We start from the raw sequence: 22,039 nt of genomic DNA on the forward strand, positions 1-22,039 counted from the left end.
TCAAGTCGTGTTAATGTTGAAACTACCACACATGATCATCTTCAAAAACAGTCATGGTAAAACAAAACAAAAAAGTTATAGTGCTAGCCTTGAGGCTAATCTTCTTTCCACTTTTCTGACCTACGTCAATCCATCGAAAACCTCTGAAATGATTATCGTTAGACTACCTAACGGTAAAACTACTGTTTTTCCATTAGGTTTACTTGCCTCTATGCTTTACCTTAACATAGGCTACAATGCTATTGTAGGCTACATAGCTTTGTTCACGAGTTTCCGTGCTGGCTGGACTACGCTTCTTATCCAAACAATACGGTTATCTCCCTTCAGTGCGTTAGCTTCCCTTCAACCGGACATGCTAAACATTCTTCTTACGGGAACCTAACGTTACGTACGAGGTAGTCGAGTCTTGTTTTGCCTTTTATTGTTTATGTAGATAACACAGAAGCTAAAATATCGGCACATGATATATGTTATATGAAGTTATGGGAGTTCAAAAAAATCCTAAATGGATGGGCGTTCTATGGGGTTAGCAGAGAGTTGATAACCACCGCTACATCGATGCTTCTACTTCCGGGAATTCGCCTGCCCCCTTGCCGTAGACGGGCTCTGGGGCAACCATTTTTACCCTGGGTGTTCAATTAAAACATTCCCCGTGGAAACTCATTCCCTAGCATGTAGGTTCCTCCCCCACTGAATATAGTCACCCGTGACACAGGAACTCTTACATTTAATCAAGGTTGTTAGATGCTTTTATCCTAAGACACACAGACATGCTCAACAACTCCCACCTTCTCTGACACTGATCTAGGCCTACTTAGGGACACTATTTCTTGAAGTTAGTACTAGTAGTTGGTAGTGTTTCCTTACGACACTTTCCTTACTATTTCCGTTACTTACTACAACACAGAAGCTAAAAACTCTCACTCTCATCAAAGGGCGGAGAACTGTTTTTTTTTTTCTTTTAGCGTTCAGAATTCATTGAACCTTGGTGCTATCTAGTGAACCAGCCTGCGTTTCCACCACTTTTGAACCAGACAAAGGATGTGTCGTCAGCAGAGGGTGTAGTGTGCATAACTGCCCTGTCGAATGATGCATCCACTTCGGTTCACAGGAAAAAACTACCAGTTTTTGGTCCAACTTTTCAGGCTCTGAACAAATTTATCTTTGGTCAAAATTCTGCAAATGGTTCAACATCTGTAGTGTGTGAACCAGAACGGAACCAGTTCTCTGGAGAAGGCCTAAGAGAGGCAGCTGTTGTGGAACTCACCTGTTGCTGGACTGGGCTCTGCTTTTACTTCATTTTCTTTTACTTCTGCATACACATTGTCTCTTCTGCATTTAACTCGGAAACTTAAGAATAAGCTGAAAGAGGCTAAGGAGGACTACAGAAGGAAGATGGAACAGAAGTTGCAAGAAGTTGCAGTACCGGCCCTGTCACTACAAGCGTCTTATGCTTGATCACCCTCAAGCACATTGGACTTTTTAAATTTAATTTATATAGTGTATTTAGTATTTAGTTTTGTTAGTTTTTTTATCTGTCTTATCTTCTACTGTCTTTATTGTACAGTGGATTTTAGTTATATGTTTATACTTATACTTATGTTTACCATTTCTGCTGTAAGGGCATGTTGTGTGTGATGTCTGTATGCTACTGAGACCCTTGAATTTCCCCTTTGGGATCAATAAAGTATCTATCTATCTATCTATCTATCTATCTATTTAGTTCCTCTTCAAAAGTAAAATGTCATGTCATGGGGAGAAGACAAGCCTGTTTAGTTTTAGCATTTTAAATACACTTCTATAATTATCCCCATTCCATTGTTACACTGACAGGCAGTTAATGTGGTCTTTGAGACACAGTATCTGAAATCCATTTTCTAATTACACATCTGAGTGATTGAAACACTCTATACCAGGGGTGGGCAACTAATTTCCCCAAGGGGCCACATGACAAACTGGGACTGTTGAGGAGGGCCGGACCCAAAATACCGAACTCAAGTCTGAACTCAATTCTGTTCAATTCTATTCTGTTCTTGTATAACATCAAGTAAATCATATGGTTTTGTTTACTAGTCATAAGAACAGATGAAAATGTGAGGGGGACAAAGGAAAAACAGCAATATTTAATCTATGTCCAGTATTTAATCCTCATTCTTGAAAAAGATTTTTTTAAATTGACATTTTCAGTTTTCAAAGACTGGTATAAAAAAGTACTACAATATCTATATAATTAGGCTAGGTCATGAAAATGTGAAGGAGTCAGTACAACCGATAGGCCTGTGCCACCATTTCATCAACACTCAGCAATATTTCATCATTAAATCATTAAATTAACTCTATGCAGAATTATACGAAAATGTGGAGCAGACAACAGTAGGCTGTCATTAGTTCATCAACATGCACAAAGAAAACTATTTTAAAAATGTAGGCTATGTTTTTGCTTTAACTTTATGCACATAACTGTGATTGGTCAACTCGCTCTGTCTGTTGAGCCGGCTGCTTCAGCAACCTGTGGGTAGTAGCATCATACTAGTTCGCTAACATAAGCTTTGCAAATAAACTCAGACATTACAATTACGGGGTTATCCGATTGTAAACTATCTGCCAGTAACGTTTTGAAATGAACACTTCTTATCGCCAACGAGCAGCAGTAGGAGTTCGTTCTAACAACCTTTGCGGTGGTGAGCGACGCAGACATAAGAGACACAAAACTTTGAAAGGTTTACGCCGACGTAAAGGCAACTGCATTGTGTCGACGCAGAAGCATAAATTCTATTCACCAGCACATCAGTAAGGGTGTTTACGTCGTATGCATCCACGCACAAATGTATGGGCGTACAAATAGCAGTCGCTTTCAAAATAAAACCAACGATATTGATTTGCATGCATTATCTCTATGCTAGGCTCTTGACTATTGTTCTTTCACGGACCTTACGCGGGCCGGTCAGGGAAAGCCCACGGGCCGGATGTGGCCCGCGGGCCGTATGTTGCCCATGTATGCTCTATACCCATTTTATGACACGGGAAAATACTAACATGACCACAAAGGTTTTGTTACTGTTCAAAAGATACAAATTACAGATTTAAAAAAGTAGTTTGCTGTAATGGTGACTATAGGAGATACATTAATGTTTTCCAATTGACCACCCACTAAAAAACAAATATTGATGAATGCAATGACATCAATAGTTTAATATAATCAAATAACTAGGGTTGGGTATCGTTTGGGTTTTATCCGATACCGGTGCTAAATCGATACTTTTAAAACGGTGCCGGTGCCAAAACGGTGCCTGAACCGGTACTTTGTTTTTAAAATGTTTTAAATTAAAATGGTCTAAAGCATGAATTGCTTTTTTTATTGATAAGACAAATTTGAACATGAAATTAAACTGTTATATTCAATTTACTATCAATATCTCATTGCTCCTACGAATAATACATTTAAATGTTAAAACAGCTTGCCATGCATGCACACACAATGGTAAGCTCTGCTTTCAAGTTTACCCAGTGTAGGCGGTTTGCCATAAGGTATGTTAAAACCGCTTGCCATAAAACTGCCAGGTCATGGACAACGGCATTTGCAAGCAAGCTAATCTAACAGGGACTCTACTTTCCAGTTAATTCAGTGTGTTCTCAAATGCTTCAAGAAATTTCATGTCTTAACCCATAACACGCAGTAGTTTTGAACATGTTAGGCTACAGGTCGGTGTTGAAGTGTTTAGATTCCCAGCGCTAGCCTAGTAGGCATTTTAACAGCAACTATGGCTATGCGCTAACACCAGTCAGCTAATGTTTAATTAGCGATAACGTACGGAGATGGTTTCATAGCCTCTTTGACAGCTCAGTGACATCAGGTATGTAAACCTACATATTTATGTTTTTGCCAGCTAACTTTTAACATGATCTTCATATTCATTGTGATGCTATATGGGCCTCGTGCACATGAAAGATTAATATCATGCCATAACACACCGTGAAATAAAGTTTTCACCTTACAACTTTGCTGATAACATTTCAAATAAATGTCAGTTAGCGCGTTAGCAAGGATATTGTGTAACCTACTAGCTAGCCTACTGTTGATGTTGTTTCATAGCCTTTTGCTTGTGTGTAGTTGGGCCCACTGCTAGATTTTGACATGGGCTCACGCAAGCTGTCAAACACTGTCCACTCGCCTATGGTGCACCCCTCTGGTTATATATGAAGGTATATTGGGTGCAAAAGTGGCGAGCACATTTAACTGCAGATTTTGCATGTGCACACTAAAGTCGTAAATGTGTAACAGTAAAGTTGAAGTTGTACATATTTTTTTATATCTTGTTAACACAAAATAGGGGCTACGGGTTCACAAATCCTTTTTACAGGTACACAAATCCTTTTTACAGGCACACAAATCCTATCCTGTGAGTCACAACTTTCAAGAGTCACGCACTCGACACTTTTGCTCCAATCGTTGCAGCGCAGTAGGTGCGAAACACATTTGCACATCCGTGTTTCATAATCTGAGAACATGCACAACATTCGTGCATTTGTAAACCCAAATGTGAACTAATGCATCCGAAGTTGTGCATCTGTGAAATAATTTCTCATTAATAAAATTCTACAGATCGCTTTGATTTTCTTGCACGACTACAAGTCAATTGATACAAGTGCTCGAATCTGCTTCTACGAGTGACGAGTGACTTTTGCTCCTAGCTAGGTGATATAATAGGTGCAAAAAGATTTGTATGTGTGCACGTCGAGCAATCGATCGAGAAAACAAGGCGGCCGGATCTGGATCCTGGATCACGCTCAGACTACCATTGCCTGCTCATAAAGTAAGTAACCTCAGCATGTTTCCTTATCAATGAAGGACACACGATTTATAGTTTTTCTTTGCACAAAGCGAGGAAAAAAATGTTGCGGTGTTAAGTTCTACGACCTTATTATTCATAATGTCTGCACAGCAAACAATTGCTAACTTGCCTTGCACTATCCAATAGTCTTCGTGCAAGATACAAGTCAGCTGTTCGAAAATTGCAGAACGATTGTGTCAGATTGTGTGTCCTAACGATTTTGGACGGGCAGTGTTATATTTCTGTACTTCTAAACTAGTTATTTATCTAGCGATAGCTAGCTAGCTTGATCTGGCACTGGAGGATTTAGCAAGCAGGTAAGCTAAGCTAAACATAGCTGTCATGATAATGTAAACCAACAAACAAGATAACTTTCTTCATATTATTATCATGTTACTTACCTTATGAGCAGGCAATGGTAGTCTGAGCGCGATCCAGATCCGGCCGCCTTGTTTTCTCGATCGATTCGCTCGACGTGCACACATACAAATCGTTTTGCTCCTATCAGAGCCCGTCTACGGAGAGCCTTGCCACTCCGTATTAAGTCCCATTGTACCGAATTTTGGTTGCAGTTCCACCAGAGTTCCACTGGGGGCGATCGCCATGAGTGCAGAATGAATGGGAGTCAATGGAGCTAGACGGCTAAATTTGCCTCTTTCACCTGATTGTCGTTGACAAATCTCAGATTTGATTGTAGTTTGTATAACTTCAACATGGGTTATAGGTCAAAAGTTGAATGAACGAGTACTTATGTCCTTTTGATTTCTTACAGGTTGGGTCGTTGTTGCCCATAACACGCTAGCATTGTGCTAATGAATGACGTCATTGACACGTTTGAAAGGCTTTTTAGAACAATTAAGTGACGTTAAAAAATATAATACTCAACCAAGTGTATTTTCTTTGCCTCCCCTTTTCGAAAACAATATTCAAATTACTTGGAAAAAAATTATATCCCGAGAAAAGTGGATTTTGAGGGGTACAGCTCCATAGACCTCCATGCATTCTGCACTCGTGGACGAGCGCCCTCATGTGGAACCACAGAAGGAACTGCAACCAGTTCAGAACAGTTTAGAAACCGGAAGTTTTCCGAGAGTGGCAGTTCTCCCCTTATTAGACATTCTCTGCTCCTATTATATCACCTAGCCAGGAGCAAAAGTATCGTCACTCGTAGAAGCAGATTCGAGCACTTGTATCAATTGACTTGTAGTCGTGCAAGAAAATCAAAGCGATCTGTAGAATTGTATTAATGAGAAATTATTTCACAGATGCACAACTTCGGATGCATTAGTTCACATTTGGGTTTACAAATGCACAAATGTTGTGCATGTTCTCAGATTATGAAACACGGATGTGCAAATGTGTTTCGCACCTACTGCGCTGCAACGATTGGAGCAAAAGTGTCGAGTGCGTGACTCTTGAAAGTTGTGACTCACAGGATAGGATTTGTGTACCTGTAAAAAGGATTTGTGTACCTGTAAAAAGGATTTGTGAACCCGTAGCCCCTATTTTGTGTTAACAAGATATAAAAAAATATGTACAACTTCAACTTTACTGTTACACATTTACGACTTTAGTGTGCACATGCAAAATCTGCAGTTAAATGTGCTCGCCACTTTTGCACCCAATATACCTTCATAGTTATACAGCCAGTGTTCATCATATGTTAGCTAACTGTATCTTGATGTGTTGCTATCAGAGCAAGACGTTAGAGATGGCGCATGACATGCAGTGATGCCTCGTATAAAAAAAAAAAAAAAAACGCTTTTTAAGCACCGAAATGAGGCCCCGAAATCCACGTTGTTATTCGATGCAGTTACTACCGTTTACGTTGGCGCCGGTGCCATATTAGAACCGTGTTTCGGTGCCCAACCCTACAAATAACAAACTGTCGATCTCTCATTCTCATGGATTGAACCCCAGATAATACTACAATACATTTCAAGTAGCCTAAAACCACTGTTACAAAACTTAATAGAAGTAGCTGAATAAGGAATACACACCTCTTGGCTCTGATTTTTCAGATTTGATGAAACACTCATTGGAGTAGCAAACCACTTCCATTTCTCAAGTTTTGCAAGTCAAAGAATCTCGAATATTCCTTACATTGAGCTAATAATAGGCTTACAACTGTGAAAAGAGTTAAAGAGAAAGCCCAAATCGGTAGCCTGACGAGCCAGACCCACATTAAAATGTAGGGTCTGGGCACTCACCGTTTGCAGTGCTCAGTCCGAGGGGTGGGATAATCAGTTGGTCTTTCAAATTCCCTCTGCACGCAATAGGACAGCGGCAGCGCTATGAGTCCCATGCGTTTCCCACCAGCAGAGCTAGTTGGCTAGTTCAAACGTTTGCCAACTTAATAAAAGCTTAACTCATGTCACACTGTTCGCCAACAGCAACATCCATCTTATTTGTTTTCAATCATTATGTTAAGCCCACCTAACGATTTCATTGGCCTTATGATGCTAGTAACCTGACTCTCGCCAGATGAATTTTGTTCCGCCTAGCTCCACTCACATCCATCTGGGATCGCTTCCGTTGAGAGTGATTTCGGCACCAGATTTTATGCTAGAGCCAATCAGGACGCAGGGCGGGAGTTTCATAGATGTGACTTAGCATAGAAGCGACTGTGAGACTGTTCTCAGCGTCACAGGTTGGCTTCGATGTGAGTGGTTGAAGTAGCACATCAATAGACGACGGACAAGTGGCTTATCCAATCATATGCAAGGATTTTTGATAAGGCCCAGCCTTCTGAAACACCTCTCCAATGGAGCGATCCCAGATGGATGAGTGGAGCTACAGTAGGCGGAACGAAATTCATCTGGCGAGAGTCAGGTTAGCTAGCTAGTGGATGGGGAGGTGATCTTTGTAGTATGTGACAGAAAATGTTTTATCTTAGAAACAGCATAATATTGCTAGAGTACCTTTAAATCTACATTTCTGAACTTCTCTATTTTGAGCTAGTGAAGTTGTCTAAAAAATCTGGCATGAAGCATTTTACACATACTGGGCTATAGAAAAGATGTGACATTAGCGTTGAAATCAAAGGTATATTCTGCACCATACACTAAACAGCAGTAGCCTGGGGGTTTTCTGGCTATTTTGTTCAACACTGATATGTACAAAACTACTATACAAAACGTATAAAATATGTAAGCATATGCAATAGATTCTGTTGTACATCATAGAGATGCAGTGAGTGAGAGAAAATTAAGCAGAGCTTAATCAATTTGTCTGGCAGACTTTAACTGTATTATTTAACTGTATAACAGGCTTTTTGTCATCTTCATGGTCGAGCACTGGTTTTCGGTGTTCCTGTGAAATATAGTCATAGGAAGAAATCCACTAATTTAGCTAATTCAGTATACAATGCCTTTTCCAGGATACTTGAAATGTGTTGATGTTAATACACAATGGCTTAATTGAGCTGTGGCCTTAAGTAAAATAATGTTGCCATCTCTTTATTATTCTGTCTGACTTATGTGAGAAACAGGTTTTCTTTTCTTAAACAGCTGCAGGCCAACAGAGTGGAAACTTTAGAAGAGGTTCTCAACCTTTTTGGGACCAAGGCACACCAAAGGTCAAACCAAAATTCTCACTCAGAGAGTCAATGAGTCCTCACTCCTTAAATTGGTTGTTAGACATTATCGTTGGTTGTCAAGGGCGTCACTAGACCTTATTCACTGGGGCACATGCCTTAGTAAAAGTCTCCAGTGCCCCAGTAAAATTCTAGTGCGTCTCTAGCTGGAAACGGCAATCATGAGCGCATCTCCGTGCCTGCTTTAATCATGACCAGAGCCTGTCACTTACCAGCCAATAAAAAACAAGGAATAAAGAAAGGGGCCATAATAGCCAATCAGGAAATAGCGCCTCAGGCTGGGCAGTCCAGTACCAGGCAGGGGGAGGAGGAGGAGAGAGACAGGCAAGAAACGGATGAGAACATGATGGGGGGTAGACGTAAAACTATTCAGAGTATGGAGGAGGATGTCTGTGACCTAGGGGAGATATGTGATGGTCCAAATCAGGCTAGCCATTTATTTCATATTGCGCGCACATTTTTTTTAATGTATTGGGAGTTGGGGGCCTGTGCCCCAGCAAAGCTCTAGGTCTAGAATCGCCCCTGTTGGTTGTTAGACATTTTTTATGTTGCTAGAGCAGGCAGGTGAAAAATCGGCAAATCTAGCAATCACAACATATCCCAACAACCGGAAGTAAACTATTTTGGTGAAATGGACCTCCGTTTCACATCAGGAAATCAAAGTAAGACCAGATTAAAAATAAGATGTAAATCTCTGAATACGTGAAACCGCTAAATTTATTATTAAGCTGTGCCATTGATGTTTTTCAAAAATACCACTCAAGCCTATTTCATGAGCCCAAAACAGATTGTGTTCCTCAAAATTCCATGGCGCCCCTCACTTTGCCTCATGACACACCAGTTGAGAACCACGGCTTGACCATTGTAATGAATTGACTTGCTATTGAATGGATTGATTTTTATTTTTATTTGTCAAACTCACTTCTTTAATATGAAATATGAACAGAAACAAGTTGATTACATAATTATGTACAAAACTCACATCGTCTTTTTAGATCACTATCTTATTTCAAATCACTACACATTATTTTTGCAAATGTTTAGATTCCTAAGCAGCAGCATCTTTGAATTCACTCAGGCTATATAGCAGCTTCCATTTCACAGATCCATCTGTGTCTCATCAAATACTCGTTGGCCCTCCAGCTCTTGGAGGGGTCAGTGCTAGGCATTGATGTCGCACAAGGTTTGTTGTTCTCCATACTAATCCAGTACCTGAAAGAGTAAATTAAATATGCAGTAAACATCAGTGACTAGGCTGAAAACAAAAGAGCTGTCAGCTGACTACATTCCCTCGTCCCTTTCTAGATAGCCATGTTAAGGAAGTGAAATGAAACTCCAGCAACCGGATTCAGATTGTGCAGGAGGACCAGGAGGGGTGGTCTGACATTTTTGAAGTAAATCATCAGATAAATACTGGTTATGTGAGCCATCCCAATTACCTGTGGGACTCATCCAGAATTCCCTCTTATGATTTTATGTATTCTGACGTGGATGAATTGATTGTTTGATGAAAGCACTTTGGGCTCACATGTTGCTGAACATGTGGGGGTCTCATTTCAAGTCTGAGTGAACAACACTTTTACACGTCTGTGTGTGCACCACATCTCACTGCATTAGAACTCACCCTCCAGTGAGGTCACTGCCATCCACCCACTGCCATTGGCCTTGGATTTTGCTCAGTCCAATCCAGTATCCATGCCATATGTCATAGTAATACGTTGTGTAATTATTAATGAAGGCCTACAGCACATATATAAGACAAATGATTACTGGTGAAATACATATTTAGACTGTACCGGAATTGGAATTGAAACATCTGGCCAGAAATATTTGTGTAGAGAAATATGTTCAAGTGCAGATAAACCCATGTATACAAAGTATATGTTGTGTGATTACTGATGAAGGCCTACAGCACACCATATGATATGAGACAAATGAGAGAATTACTGGTGAAATACATAAATAGACTGTATAGGAGCTGACTGGAATTGAAACATCTACCCAGAAATATTTGTCATTTTGTAATAAGGATTTAGGAATAAGGAACCCAACGGTTTTTCCAATGTCCAACTGCTGCTAGTCTCTGTATAATGATTTGGATAAAAGCATAAGCTAAATATTGTTCATTGTGTGTGTGTGTGTGTGACAGGTATAGTCTACACATAAACATTTTAATTTCAAGAATAACTTCTTTCCTGTTTTACCTGTTCCTCTGCTGTGTCTATGGTCACCAGATGAGACCCCCTGTTAGTGCAGTCAGTTTTACTTTGGTCCCAAGTTTTCCAGTCCTTATCACTTAAGTAGAATAGATAACAGCTTGATTGATAGTATACCCATCCTGCTTTGCAATATTCACACTTTCGTTCTGTCAAAGGACAAAGAAAAGTTGAAGAAATTGATCCCACTGAACCATACTGGGATGTTGGGTGCTATAAAAGATGGCTTTCTTCTTGTATACCTTGTGTTGAATGATCTGTGACAGGACAGTAATCATCAACTGGAAAAACACTGAAATGGAAAATGAACTCAAGGGTCTGATTGAGATGGTCCCGCTCCATCGTCAGTGTTTTCTTTTCCTCCTGCAGTAAAACCATTTCTGAATGCAGATGCTGGTTTGCAGCACTTGCGTTGTCATAATGAGCCTGTACAATTTTATTGAAGTTGCTCAGGTTGACATAGTGGGTCATTAAGTTGGTGTATTTATCTTCGACCTGATGCAGCTCTCTCACCAAGAGCGCGTTAGACTCAGACACATAGCCCTGATCTGAGAGGAGAAACACAAATATGGTGACGCCGGTACATTTTGTTTATTCTGAGGATAAACTAATTGAGATTTGAACACTCACAATAAACAAGTGAAGCCACCAGGGCAGAGAGGAGGACAGCAGTCAGCAGGCCAAGGACCACCACAGCACAGCGATATCGGTGAGGGCCAGGCAGAGACGGGTCATCTGCTGTAGAGACTAAAACATTGGCCTGTCATTATGGGCTTCTGAAGGCCAGTCAGAGTCATGGACATTATCCACACGTGTCTGGACAGGGGAAGATTTTCTTTTGCTGCAGAATGGTGGTAGTAGTGGTGGAGTGGAGGTGGTAGTAAAAAAAAATGATACCCGACCTTATTTACCAAATTTGCGCTTTTGGTAAATGTAGGCTAGCCTCTCCTTATTGAGCCTATAAGAAAAACATTTACATAAACTGGAACAGAAAGCCCCTCTTAATCACGTCAACCTACCCATGTCATCCCTTATCAAATAGCCTACTGCATGAAGCGTCTAACTTTTACAACACTGGCTGTAGGTTACGTTTCTACATGGCTGTAGGTTTACGATTTCTCTCCCGGTATTTTTTTTTAAATTCTGGTTGCTAAACACACTATGTTAATGCAGTTTGGAAAGGACAGAAATAGGCCTACCTTTACAAAGCAAGCGGCTCTGACTCAAATTAGGTGAACATACCTTATGCTCATTATAACTTCACTGCCCAACCCGCAAAAAAGGGACAGAAAAGATTTGCGATATAGTAAAACACAGTTATGGTAACTTACTAACAATAAGGATTTGCTCACAACACTCTAAATACATTGCACTGCTGTTTTGGTTGTCCCAAACTTTTAGATGATAGGCATAGGCCTATGCACAGTCAAGGACTTTTAACACTTGTAGGCTAATATTGAATGATTTCACAAATAAAGCCGTGAAAAAATTGTACGCACAGTGCGTACAGGATTACGCCTGCCGGCGCCACTGGCCAAGCAGACAGTTCAGCAGTCCAGATTTGCCATGTAACTCAATGTCGTTGCATCAGACATACAGTATAGCAGTGTTTAACAAACGTCCAACTTTGGCCTGTTGGTGGCGCTCGAGGTGCCGGCATGAAACTTCGTGAAATTATTCATGGCACTGTGCCTAATTAGTGTGCCAAATTTCACAACTTTTTACCAGAAGGTTGTATGGACTGCCATTAACTTCAATGACAGAAGCGTAATAATAGGGAAGAAAACATAAAAACACAATGGGTGCCTTCGCAGTATCGCTGCTTGGCCCCCAATAATAATAAATTTATGTATGATCAAAGATACACTAATAAGCCAAAGCCCACAATTCTCACTGTCAGAGAGCCATCTGTGCCGTATCATACCTGCTACTGGGGCTGGGTATGGAGCTGGGGCTGGGCTGGGACTGGGTATGGGGCTGGGCTCTGCTTGAACTTCTTTTTTCTTGACTTCTGCATACACAGTTTGTTCTGCATCCTGTTCCTCTTCAGATACAAAAATATTTGTGTAGTGGAAAACAGATGAGTTCATTTTGAACAAACACATTTCTTTAACATTACATTCCCCTAAAGTTTCTGTTCAGGCAGGTGGTTTAGGTGATCTTTGTCTGCATAGTATCTGAATTTATAGCAATATAAATGTTGGCCCGTGGTCAGCCAGTCCTACAGTCCTGGCCAGTGGTTAGACAGTCTAACTTTTTGAAAACCATTCCTTTAGGTTTCAAGTCTGTTATGAAATGCTATACATGATGATATAGCCTACTGTTGGAATATATGAACATGACTGCAACAGTTTAGCAACTAGAAATATATTTCAAAGTAGATTTCTGTAATGGTCTTCAAATTGACCAGACACTGACAAAAACCTGAATGGTTTAAAGTTGTGGCAGTGTGAAGTGTACTTATCTAACTTATTATCGAGGCCAATACATGTATGTTAATAGAAGTGTAATAATAGAACAAAAATAGAAAATATATTTTTACACTTTCTCAATTTGGTTAAGCTACAGACATTTTACAGTGGATTTTAAGCAAAACCTAACAGAGAAGAAGACATACCTCTTGGCTTGGCTTCTTTAGATTTGATGAAAAGCACATTGGAGTAGCAAACCTCCTCTTCTATCATTCTCAGACATTGGCAGGTCAAAGAGTGTTACATGAGAGTACAGCATATTGCAGTTAAACCATGTGAACATTAGAAAAAAGTGTCAACGTACTGGAAATCTGTTTGCATCAGAGGATGTCTGAAAACTCTCTATGTTGTCACAAGAGAGTTTCCCCTCTGTCTGTTTTTCTTAGAAGATTTGTGCAAAGGTTAAATTTGTACAGATAATTTAACTTCGCCCCTCCATACATTTACCATTCAGCATCTTTAAACATTTCATGAAATATATGGACAAATACTATTCCATTGTTCTAGTATAGTATAGTATAAGTATATGCTGTATACTCTTTTGATCCTGTGAGGGAAATTTGGTCTCTGCATTTATCCCAATCCGTGAATTAGTGAAACACACTCAGCACAGTAAACACACAGTGAGGTGAAGCACACACTAATCCTGGCGCAGCAGTGAGCTACCTGCAACAACAGCGGCGCTCGGGAAGCAGTGAGGGGTTAGGTGCCTTGCTCAAGGGCACGTCAGCCGTGCCTACTCGGGGTTCAAACCGGCAACCCTCCATTTACAAGTCCGAAGCACTAACCAGTAGGCCACGCTAACCAGTAGGCCACGGCTGCCCCAATCTCATGATCTGGATCTTATCATGTCATCCTCAGCTGAAACATGTACTTTCTCTGTAGGACACACAGCCCTCTGAGAATGTTACTCATTAGGCTACATTTTTGTTATGACACTCAACAAGAGAAGCTGCTTTTATCCATTATGCACCTAAGCTATGGAACACCCTGCCTCTGTACATCAAACAGGCAAATTCTGTAAACACCTTTTAAAAAGACCTGAAAACATACCTGTATATGAGAGCTTTTAGTTAAAGGGGAAATCGGGTGTAAAATGGATTTTTGATATGCTTAGCATGATAAGGAGTTTGAGCGTTCGTTGGGGAGCAAAACAATGCTAATCCGATGCGTTGTAAACTAGCCTGTTTTTAACCGATGCTTCCAAAAGGCTAACACTACCTATAGGGCATTTCTCATGGTAAAAAGATAGCTAATTTTAAACCATTTACAAAGCTCAAAGTAGCCCGACACGTCTTTGGTAGTGTAATGATGGTCCTAACATATAAAACAAGGCATTGATGGTAAATGTAGATTTCTTAAAAAACACTGTCTACAGACAATACCTTGAGTCGTTTGCCGGTCGGCGCCATCTTGAAATTAAGTCACTACAACACTGATCTCACGTGTTTTTGACGGAAGTACTTAAAATTTGCGATCTTTTTATCGATTGAAAAACTCAAATATTGAAATCGCTATTGGCCTTCAAAACCCCATATTGGTCAGGCTCTTTAGGACATGGAGACAATTTGACATACATACACACACACACACACACGCATAGACACACACGCTTTCACTCAAACATCCACACGCACAGACACATACAGGCACGCATACACTCACACGCACGCATGCACACACACACACAGGTACGCACATAAAACACAAAAGTTGTAAGAGTAGGGGAAGGAGTAGGAGATGGAGACAAATTGACAAGCGTGATTTATTTTCGCGGAGAGGATGTACAGGACTGAGCGGCGGTCATATTTGTACTGCTATGCGGTACATCTTTACTGTTTTGTTTGCTTGTATTATTACATTTGTTTCTCTATTATTGTGTTAAATGCTCCAAATGTAAAGCACTTTGAGTTGCATTCTGTGTGGTGCTATACAAATATCCTAAGGCTTATTATTATTATTATTATTATTACAGTTTTTCTCAGTCGCTTTGGTGCTTTTCTCAGATCAGAATGAAAATTCTCATAAGTATTAGTTCAACCTCCACAACATTTAGTCATTTGTGCACATCATAGTAGCAATTTCTCCTTCCTCTGAACAAATTGCAAATGCTTTTGAACATGTATCAGTTGCTATGTCATGTCAGTCAAAATGAACTATACTTATGGATGCTGAATAGTCGATACCAATAAAACTAATAGTCTTCATTTCATTGCTTGAGTCATTACATACAAAATTGGTGAAATAGTTATCAAATTCTGTCACAATGCTGAATAATTGCAAAGAGCATATACAGTAAAACTGTGAAACGTACATATTCAGTTTCTTGTACTCACTTACTCCCCTAACTACAGCAATTTGTAACTTTTTTTTTTTTTTTTTTTTTGGGCTTTTTATGCCTTTAATCAGAGAGGATAGTGGAGATTGACAGGAAGTGAGTGGGAGAGAGAGTCGGGGTGGGATCCGGAAAGGACCACGGGGCGGGAATCGAACCCGGGTCGCCGGGGTACGGTGCAGGTGCCCCAGCCAGTCGCGCCACTGCTGGGGCCAGCAATTTGTAACTTTACAGTTTTCAAATGGCTGTACAAGTACTGTATAGTGCTGTCTTGAACATTTTCAGGTAGTGTCACCGAGTTCTGACCTTTTTTTGCATTGGAAAACACTGAGAGCATAAACTGTCGTAATGAAAACATGACTAAGACATTGACTAAACGATGGTCTCAAGACTTCTCATTTTGATGACACTGGCAGTTTCATTGACATAAATACTTGATTTTGAGGAATGGAGTATCCATTTTGAGCAAGTGACATGCTTTTGCAGGTTATCCACTAGGTTTTGCAGTTTGCACTTTGAGACATGCACTAACTGCTGTGCAAATGTTAATAGTGATGTGAGAAAAGCACCAAAGCGACTGAGAAAAACTGTACCCTAGGTACTTAAAAGTAAATGTTTGTACTCTTCACATTCACATTTGCATTACATTTATTCATTTAGCTGATGCTTTTGTCGAAAGCGCCCTACAAAAATGGGGAGCAATCAAGGTACAGTGTGAATAGGAGGTTGTAGATAATAGCATTGAAAAAGAGAACGATCCTCAGTCAACTCAAACAAGAGAACGATCCTCAGTCAACTCAAACAGAATCGGACATCCAGAATATTGGTCCTTTCTGAATTTCTTTCATCGCTAATTTCTTCTTTCTTTCTCTGTTTGGCTATTTGCAGATAAAGATTAATTTCCTCTTCAAGTCAAGTGTGAGAGAGAGAGAGAGAGAATACCAGTTCCATGTGTAATTGAGGAATCTCATACACTCCTCTGTGTGAGTGGGTGCATATTTGAATACAAAGTACAACTTTATTTTAATATACAGTAATTACTCATTGACAGTATCTAAGCGCCATATCTAATCATCTGAAAAGTTGGAATATGATTGTATTTGGGCAAGAATCACAGGTCTTCAGAGAACAGAAAATCCTTCAAAGTGTCAGCAAGGTTGGTGGCAGATTGAGTCTGGCATTCAACATTTCACATTTGGGGCAGACCTGTAACTGGAGGGTTGCCGATTCGAACCCCGACCAGTAGGCACAGCTGAAGTGCCCTTTGAGCAAGGCACCTAACCCCTCACGGCTCCCCGAGCGCCGCTGTTGATGCAGGCAGCTCACTGCGCCAGGATTAGTGTGTGCTTCACCTCACTGTGTGTTCAATGTGTGCTGTGTGTTTCACTAATTCATGGATTGGGATAAATGCAGACATCAAATTTCCCTCACGGGATCAAAAGAGTATATATACTTATACTTATATACATACATACACATAATAAAATTATACAGAAAAAAGTCACTACACATTTTTGCCAGGCCATATAGCAGCTTGTTTTTCACAGATCCATCTGTTGTGCCCACTACAGAAGTCGCTTCTCCAGCTCTTCAAATGGTCTAAAGTGCTAGGCATTGATAGGACACAACCAGAGCCCTCTGTTCTAATCCAGTGCCTGGAAATTAATAAAACATGTAGTAAAACTCATAGACAGGACTCAAAAACTAAAAGCTATGCTTTATGTATTCTGAATATGAATTGATTGTTCAAAGAAACAGAAAAAGTAATAAAAGTATATAACATAAAAAATAACATTAAATCTAAATCAAGTCTAAAACAGTATCCACATAGTGTGCTTAGGGGTAATTAAGCATGAGGCACTTGCAATGACTGAGGCAGGGACTGAGCCTGTGATTCTCTGTGCATAGTAAGGTAAGGTGCTCTGTGAGAGTGAGTGTCATGGTGATGGTGCAAGTCCAGCAGTGCAACAGTGCAAGAATAAAGTCTAAAGACCAGCATAAAATAAAAATGGACATATAAGAGAGTAGACAAGGTAATATTAAAAAAACTATAGAAAAACTATATCAGTGCAAGAATGGGTTGACATAATAGGGTTACAGCCATTATACAAGTATTGATTATAAAGCATTACGTATTAGGTATAGGTATAAGTGTGGCCACAATCCGGCTGTGGGATGGAGGGAGGGGTTATGCATATGTGCTAATATAGCATGCAAACAGTGAAGCAGTAAGAGAGTGGTAAAAAGTGGCTAGTGGACAGACGGTACACAAACATGGAGAGGCAGACAGACTATGTGACTATGCGACAGACTTACCCTCCAGTGAGGTCACGGCCATCCACCCACTGCCATTTGTCCTGGATTTTCCTCAGTCCAATCCAGTATCCATATCCCTGATAGTAATACTCTGTGTGATTGTTGATGAATGCCTACATAAACAGGACAACACATATAAAGGACAGAAGTGCAGGTGAAATGTATATCTAATCATATCTAATCTGCACTGGAGCTGATTTGAACGTATACAAATGTGCATAACATACATTTGTGCAAGTACATGTGAATTGCGACTAAGGAATTACATGTCTTTAAGAGCACATGTTGGCATTCTTCAAGAGTAACTTCTTTTCTTTTTTGCCTTACTTGTTCCTCTACTGTGTCTATGGTTACCAGGTGGGCCCTCTCCTTTTCACAGTCAGTTTTACTGTCCTCCCAGCTATTCCACTTGTGGACGAATAGGTAACAGCTTAATTGATAGTACACCCATCCTTCTTTGCAATTTGCACTACACTTCCTCTCTGTGGTTTAAAAGGACATAGAAAGTTAAATTAAGTGATTACACTGAACCACATTAGACTGGTGTGTGTGATCAAAGACACCATCATTTCTGAATACCTTGTGTTGCATTATCTGTGACTGGACAGTAATCATCCACTGGAAAAACATTGAACTGGAAAATGACCTCAAGGGTCTGATTGAGATGGTCCCGCTCCATCATCAATGTGTTCCTCTCCTTCTGGAGATCTAGGTTTGCAGAGCTCATGTTGTCATAACGAGCCTGTAACATTCCGTTGGAGTTGCTCAGGTTGGCATAGTTCATTTGCACAAGTGTAAGCTCTGTCATTAAGGATGAGTGATTGTCTTTGAGCTGATGCAGCTCTCTCACCAAAAGTGTGTTATATTCAGACACATATCCCTGATCTGAGAAGAGAAGGACAATAAGATGTCAATAGTGACGCTGACACATTTTGTTCATTCTGAGAAACCCATTCGGACTTAAACACTCACAGTAAACAAGTGAAGCCACCAGGGCAGAGAGGAGGAGAGCAGTCAGCAGGCCAAGGACCACCACAGCACAGCGATATCGGTGAGGGCCAGGCAGAGACGGGTCATCTGCTGTGGAGAGAACTGGCCTGTTATTATGGGCCATTGAGGGTCATTCAGTCAGATTCATGTACATTATTCTCCACAATAATGTCTGTACAGGGAGCAGTTTTTGTAGGACTTTTTGTCTTTATTCAGACAGTACAGTGAAGAGAGGCAGGAAGCAAGTAAGAGAGCGAGATAGGGTGGGTTTGGGAAATAGCCGCGCGTTGGTTTTGAAACCTGGGTCCCCACTGAGCAGTCATTTGCATCTCAAATGTGAAGCCTCTGCATGTCCGTCACGGCGCCATCGACTGGCCTGGCGTATGCACTAGAGCACTTTTAGCCGTTTTCACCTCTGTGTGTGGACGCAAGGTTTTTTTTTTTGTACCGCTATCATTAAAGGTGTGAAAGCGGTAAGAAAAAATACAGCCATTGGTTTGGTGTAGATGTGGCCTAAGACAAGAGAAAGCTCTGCGTTTCCGCAGTGTGACCCACCTGTTGTGTGGCTGGGGCTGGGCTCTGCTCGTAGCTCTTCTTTTCTCTTAACTGCTGCATACACAGTTTCTTGTGCATTTTGCTCCTCTTCAGATATACAAAGACATGATTAGAGGGAAACAGAATATAGACACACACACGCACACACACACATATATACGGTATACAGTTAGGAACAAAATTATTCATACCCCTGACAAATAGTGATTTAATGTTGGTTTTCTCTTAACCAATATGCTTGTTCTGACTGAAAATGACACTGCCATATGTCATAAGTTTGTAAGACAATGTGGTAGAAACATAACCTGACTCTCGCCAGATGAATTTTGTTCCACCTAGCTCCACTCATCCATCTGGAACCGATCCATTGGAATGGTGTTTCAGAAGGCTGGGCCTAATCAAAAAATGCTTGCATATGATTGAATAAGCCACTTGTCCGTCAGGTTAGTAGAAACATGGAATCAGAAAAAGAATCTTCATCTTTTTTTCCATTTTTCTTTTTTTAAATTGTCTAAAATGATTCATACCCTTTTTTAAATAATCAATGGAAGCATCTTTAATAATGTTAGACATGCCATTTTTCATAAAAATGTAAAAAAAAAAGATGAAAACGCTGCCATGTTTCTACCACATTGTCTTACAATCTTTTGGAATTTTGCGGTCTAATTTTCAGTCAAAACAAACATATTGGTCAAGAGAAAACCAACATTAAATCAATATTATGAATGTAATGAATGGGTATGACTATTTCTTTTTCACTAACTACAGTATGACAGGTAGTTTAGGTTGTATTTGTCTGTACAGTATCTGAATTTATGGAAGTTAAAATAGTTGGCCATTCCTACTTTTTGGAAATCAATTTCCTGTACTCTATTTATAGTAACTAGTAAGTCTGTTTTTTAAGGTGAAAACACTTCTGCAAAAGCTATAGAGAACATGAAAGCTGACTGAAGAAGACATACGTACCTCTTGGCTTGGCTTCTTTAGATTTGATGAAAAGCACACTGGAGTAGCAAACCTCCTCTTCCATCATTCTCAGACATTCGCAGGTCAAAGAGTCTTCAACGAGGAGACAGTTAACACTGTGAACACTGGAATAAGTGTCAACATTATTAGGAAGCTGCTTGCATCAGAGGATATGTGAAAAGCCCCCGGTAATGTCTCAAGAGAAAGTTACCCTTTTTCTTATGTCTGTAACATAAAATGTGTGCAAAGGTTCTGTATTCACAGTGTTATGTAATGTATGATTACCTTACATTGTACAGATGAACACTTATACAGAAGGTTTCAATCCATAACAAAAACTGGAAGAATTGAGCAAGTAGTCACACTTAAATTCTTAAATTATTCCCTGAATCTCAGTCTTTAGTTCCATGTCATGTAAGACTCAGCTGAAGCATGCAGTGTTGAGTAAGTCTCTGAAGGCATTCTACACAACCCTTTCTGTCATGTGGCTGAACCTGATAGTCTGGCATTTATACAGAATTCAGGTTTGACTTTATGGAATAGTAGATGATAGCATTAAAACACAATTAATCGCCAGTCACCTCAAACTACTCTGGATATCCAAATTGATATACTGAATATATGTCCTCGGGACACAGTAAAGGAGTGGGTACCAGTTTGTCCTGCAATTCAGGACATTCACCACAAGAGGGAGCAGAAATAACAGGAACGCAGACATTACACTCCGTTTTGATAGATAGATGGATAGATCTATCTATGGGGCAGCCGTGGCCTACTGGTTAGCGCTTCGGACTTGTAACCAGAGGGTTGCCGGTTTGAACCCCGACCAGTAGGCACGGCTGAAGTGCCCTTGAGCAAGGCACCTAACCCCTCACTGCTCCCCGAGCGCCGCTGTTGTTGCAGGCAGCTCACTGCGCCGGGGTTAGTGTGTGCTTCACCTCACTGAGTGTTCACTGTGTGCTGAGTGTGTTTCACTAATTCACGGATTGGGATAAATGCAGAGACCAAATTTCCCTCACGGGATCAAAAGAGTATATATACCTATACTTATACTTATAGATAGATAGATAGATAGATAGATATATCCCCTGGGAAATTTTAGGCATCCAGCAGCTTATACAACCATAATACAACAAACACACATACACCCATATATCTCACATACATAAAAATCACTCACAGAAATGTAAAAATCAAAGAGCATGTGAAGTGATTACAAAGGTCTGGTATAGACTGACCATGTGATGCATTGACCATGATAAGGTGCTATGGTAGAGTGTGTGCAATGGTGGTAGTGCTAAAGGGAACAGTGCAGGGATCGAAAAGAGCAATAACTTTGCTTGTTAATAAATATTATAAAAAGACAGAATGTACACGTAATAGAATTGCTTAACAAACAAGAAAAAATATATACTTTAAGAACAATATGTAACAGGGAATAAGTTATAAGGTGTAGATGTTATGACCACAGTCCAGATTGTGTAGAAGGCTAGTATAGCCTGTATAATGTGATCTTAGGGGCTGAGAGAGACAGGCTGTATTTTATTCTAATATTAATCAGTATGATACTATTCTGTTTGTGTTTAGATCATTAGATCATAGTATGTGGTACTATTGTTGTACAAAGAACAGCTTTGAATTATGATAATGATAATCATTCACGAATCCTCAGAAAATAAAAAATAAAAAATAGTACCGGTAAGGTGGTGTGCATATGATATTTATTTCTCATATTGAACTTTATGTTACATCTCCAATAACAG

At 40.1% G+C, this 22,039-nt stretch overlaps 2 protein-coding genes across 3 annotated transcripts in view; both read right to left on the reverse strand.

Moving 5' to 3' along the window:
* LOC143119398 (asialoglycoprotein receptor 2-like) overlaps window positions 1-13,575 on the reverse strand; it is a 38,321-nt gene extending 24,746 nt beyond the window's left edge. Inside the window, exons 1-7 of one of the 2 annotated variants that reach the window (XM_076280876.1) lie at window positions 13,261-13,575; window positions 12,568-12,687; window positions 11,274-11,390; window positions 10,886-11,191; window positions 10,632-10,792; window positions 10,052-10,167; window positions 9,341-9,639 (exon numbers count right to left, since the gene is read on the reverse strand). In XM_076280876.1, coding sequence (XP_076136991.1) covers window positions 9,507-9,639; window positions 10,052-10,167; window positions 10,632-10,792; window positions 10,886-11,191; window positions 11,274-11,390; window positions 12,568-12,687; window positions 13,261-13,327 — 1,020 coding nt within the window. In that variant the 5' untranslated portion in view covers window positions 13,328-13,575 and the 3' untranslated portion in view covers window positions 9,341-9,506. Of the gene's footprint in view, window positions 1-9,340; window positions 9,640-10,051; window positions 10,168-10,631; window positions 10,793-10,885; window positions 11,192-11,273; window positions 11,391-12,567; window positions 12,688-13,260 lie in introns of those variants that run through there. The other variant, XM_076280875.1, reaches the window with a different exon arrangement.
* Window positions 13,576-15,967: 2,392 nt separating this feature from the next.
* Window positions 15,968-20,408, reverse strand: LOC143118471 (asialoglycoprotein receptor 1-like). Its single transcript, XM_076279525.1, has 7 exons — window positions 20,277-20,408; window positions 19,311-19,397; window positions 18,738-18,845; window positions 18,345-18,650; window positions 18,093-18,247; window positions 17,766-17,878; window positions 15,968-17,104 (listed from the first exon to the last, which is right to left on the reverse strand). The coding sequence occupies exons 1-7, from the start codon at window positions 20,341-20,343 to the stop codon at window positions 16,954-16,956; spliced, it is 987 nt and encodes a 328-aa protein (XP_076135640.1). The 5' UTR covers window positions 20,344-20,408; the 3' UTR covers window positions 15,968-16,953.
* Between the last annotated feature and the right edge of the window lie 1,631 nt (window positions 20,409-22,039).

This window comes from Alosa pseudoharengus, unplaced genomic scaffold, assembly GCF_046254945.1.
Source record: "Alosa pseudoharengus isolate Yale_2024_CS ecotype anadromous, Long Island Sound unplaced genomic scaffold, YU_APseudo_1.1 YU_APseudo_1.1_scf_12, whole genome shotgun sequence".
NCBI lineage: Eukaryota > Metazoa > Chordata > Actinopteri > Clupeiformes > Clupeidae > Alosa > Alosa pseudoharengus.

Coding starts and splice junctions, on each gene's coding strand:
- LOC143118471 (XM_076279525.1), bottom strand. CDS start 20,343: ATGATGGAAGAGGAGGTTTGCTACTCCAGTGTGCTTTTCATCAAATCT. Junction 18,651..18,737: donor GGTGGCTTCACTTGTTTACT/GTGAGTGTTTAA, acceptor TTCTCTTCTCAG/ATCAGGGATATGTGTCTGAA. Junction 18,248..18,344: donor CACAGATAATGCAACACAAG/GTATTCAGAAAT, acceptor TTTAAACCACAG/AGAGGAAGTGTAGTGCAAAT.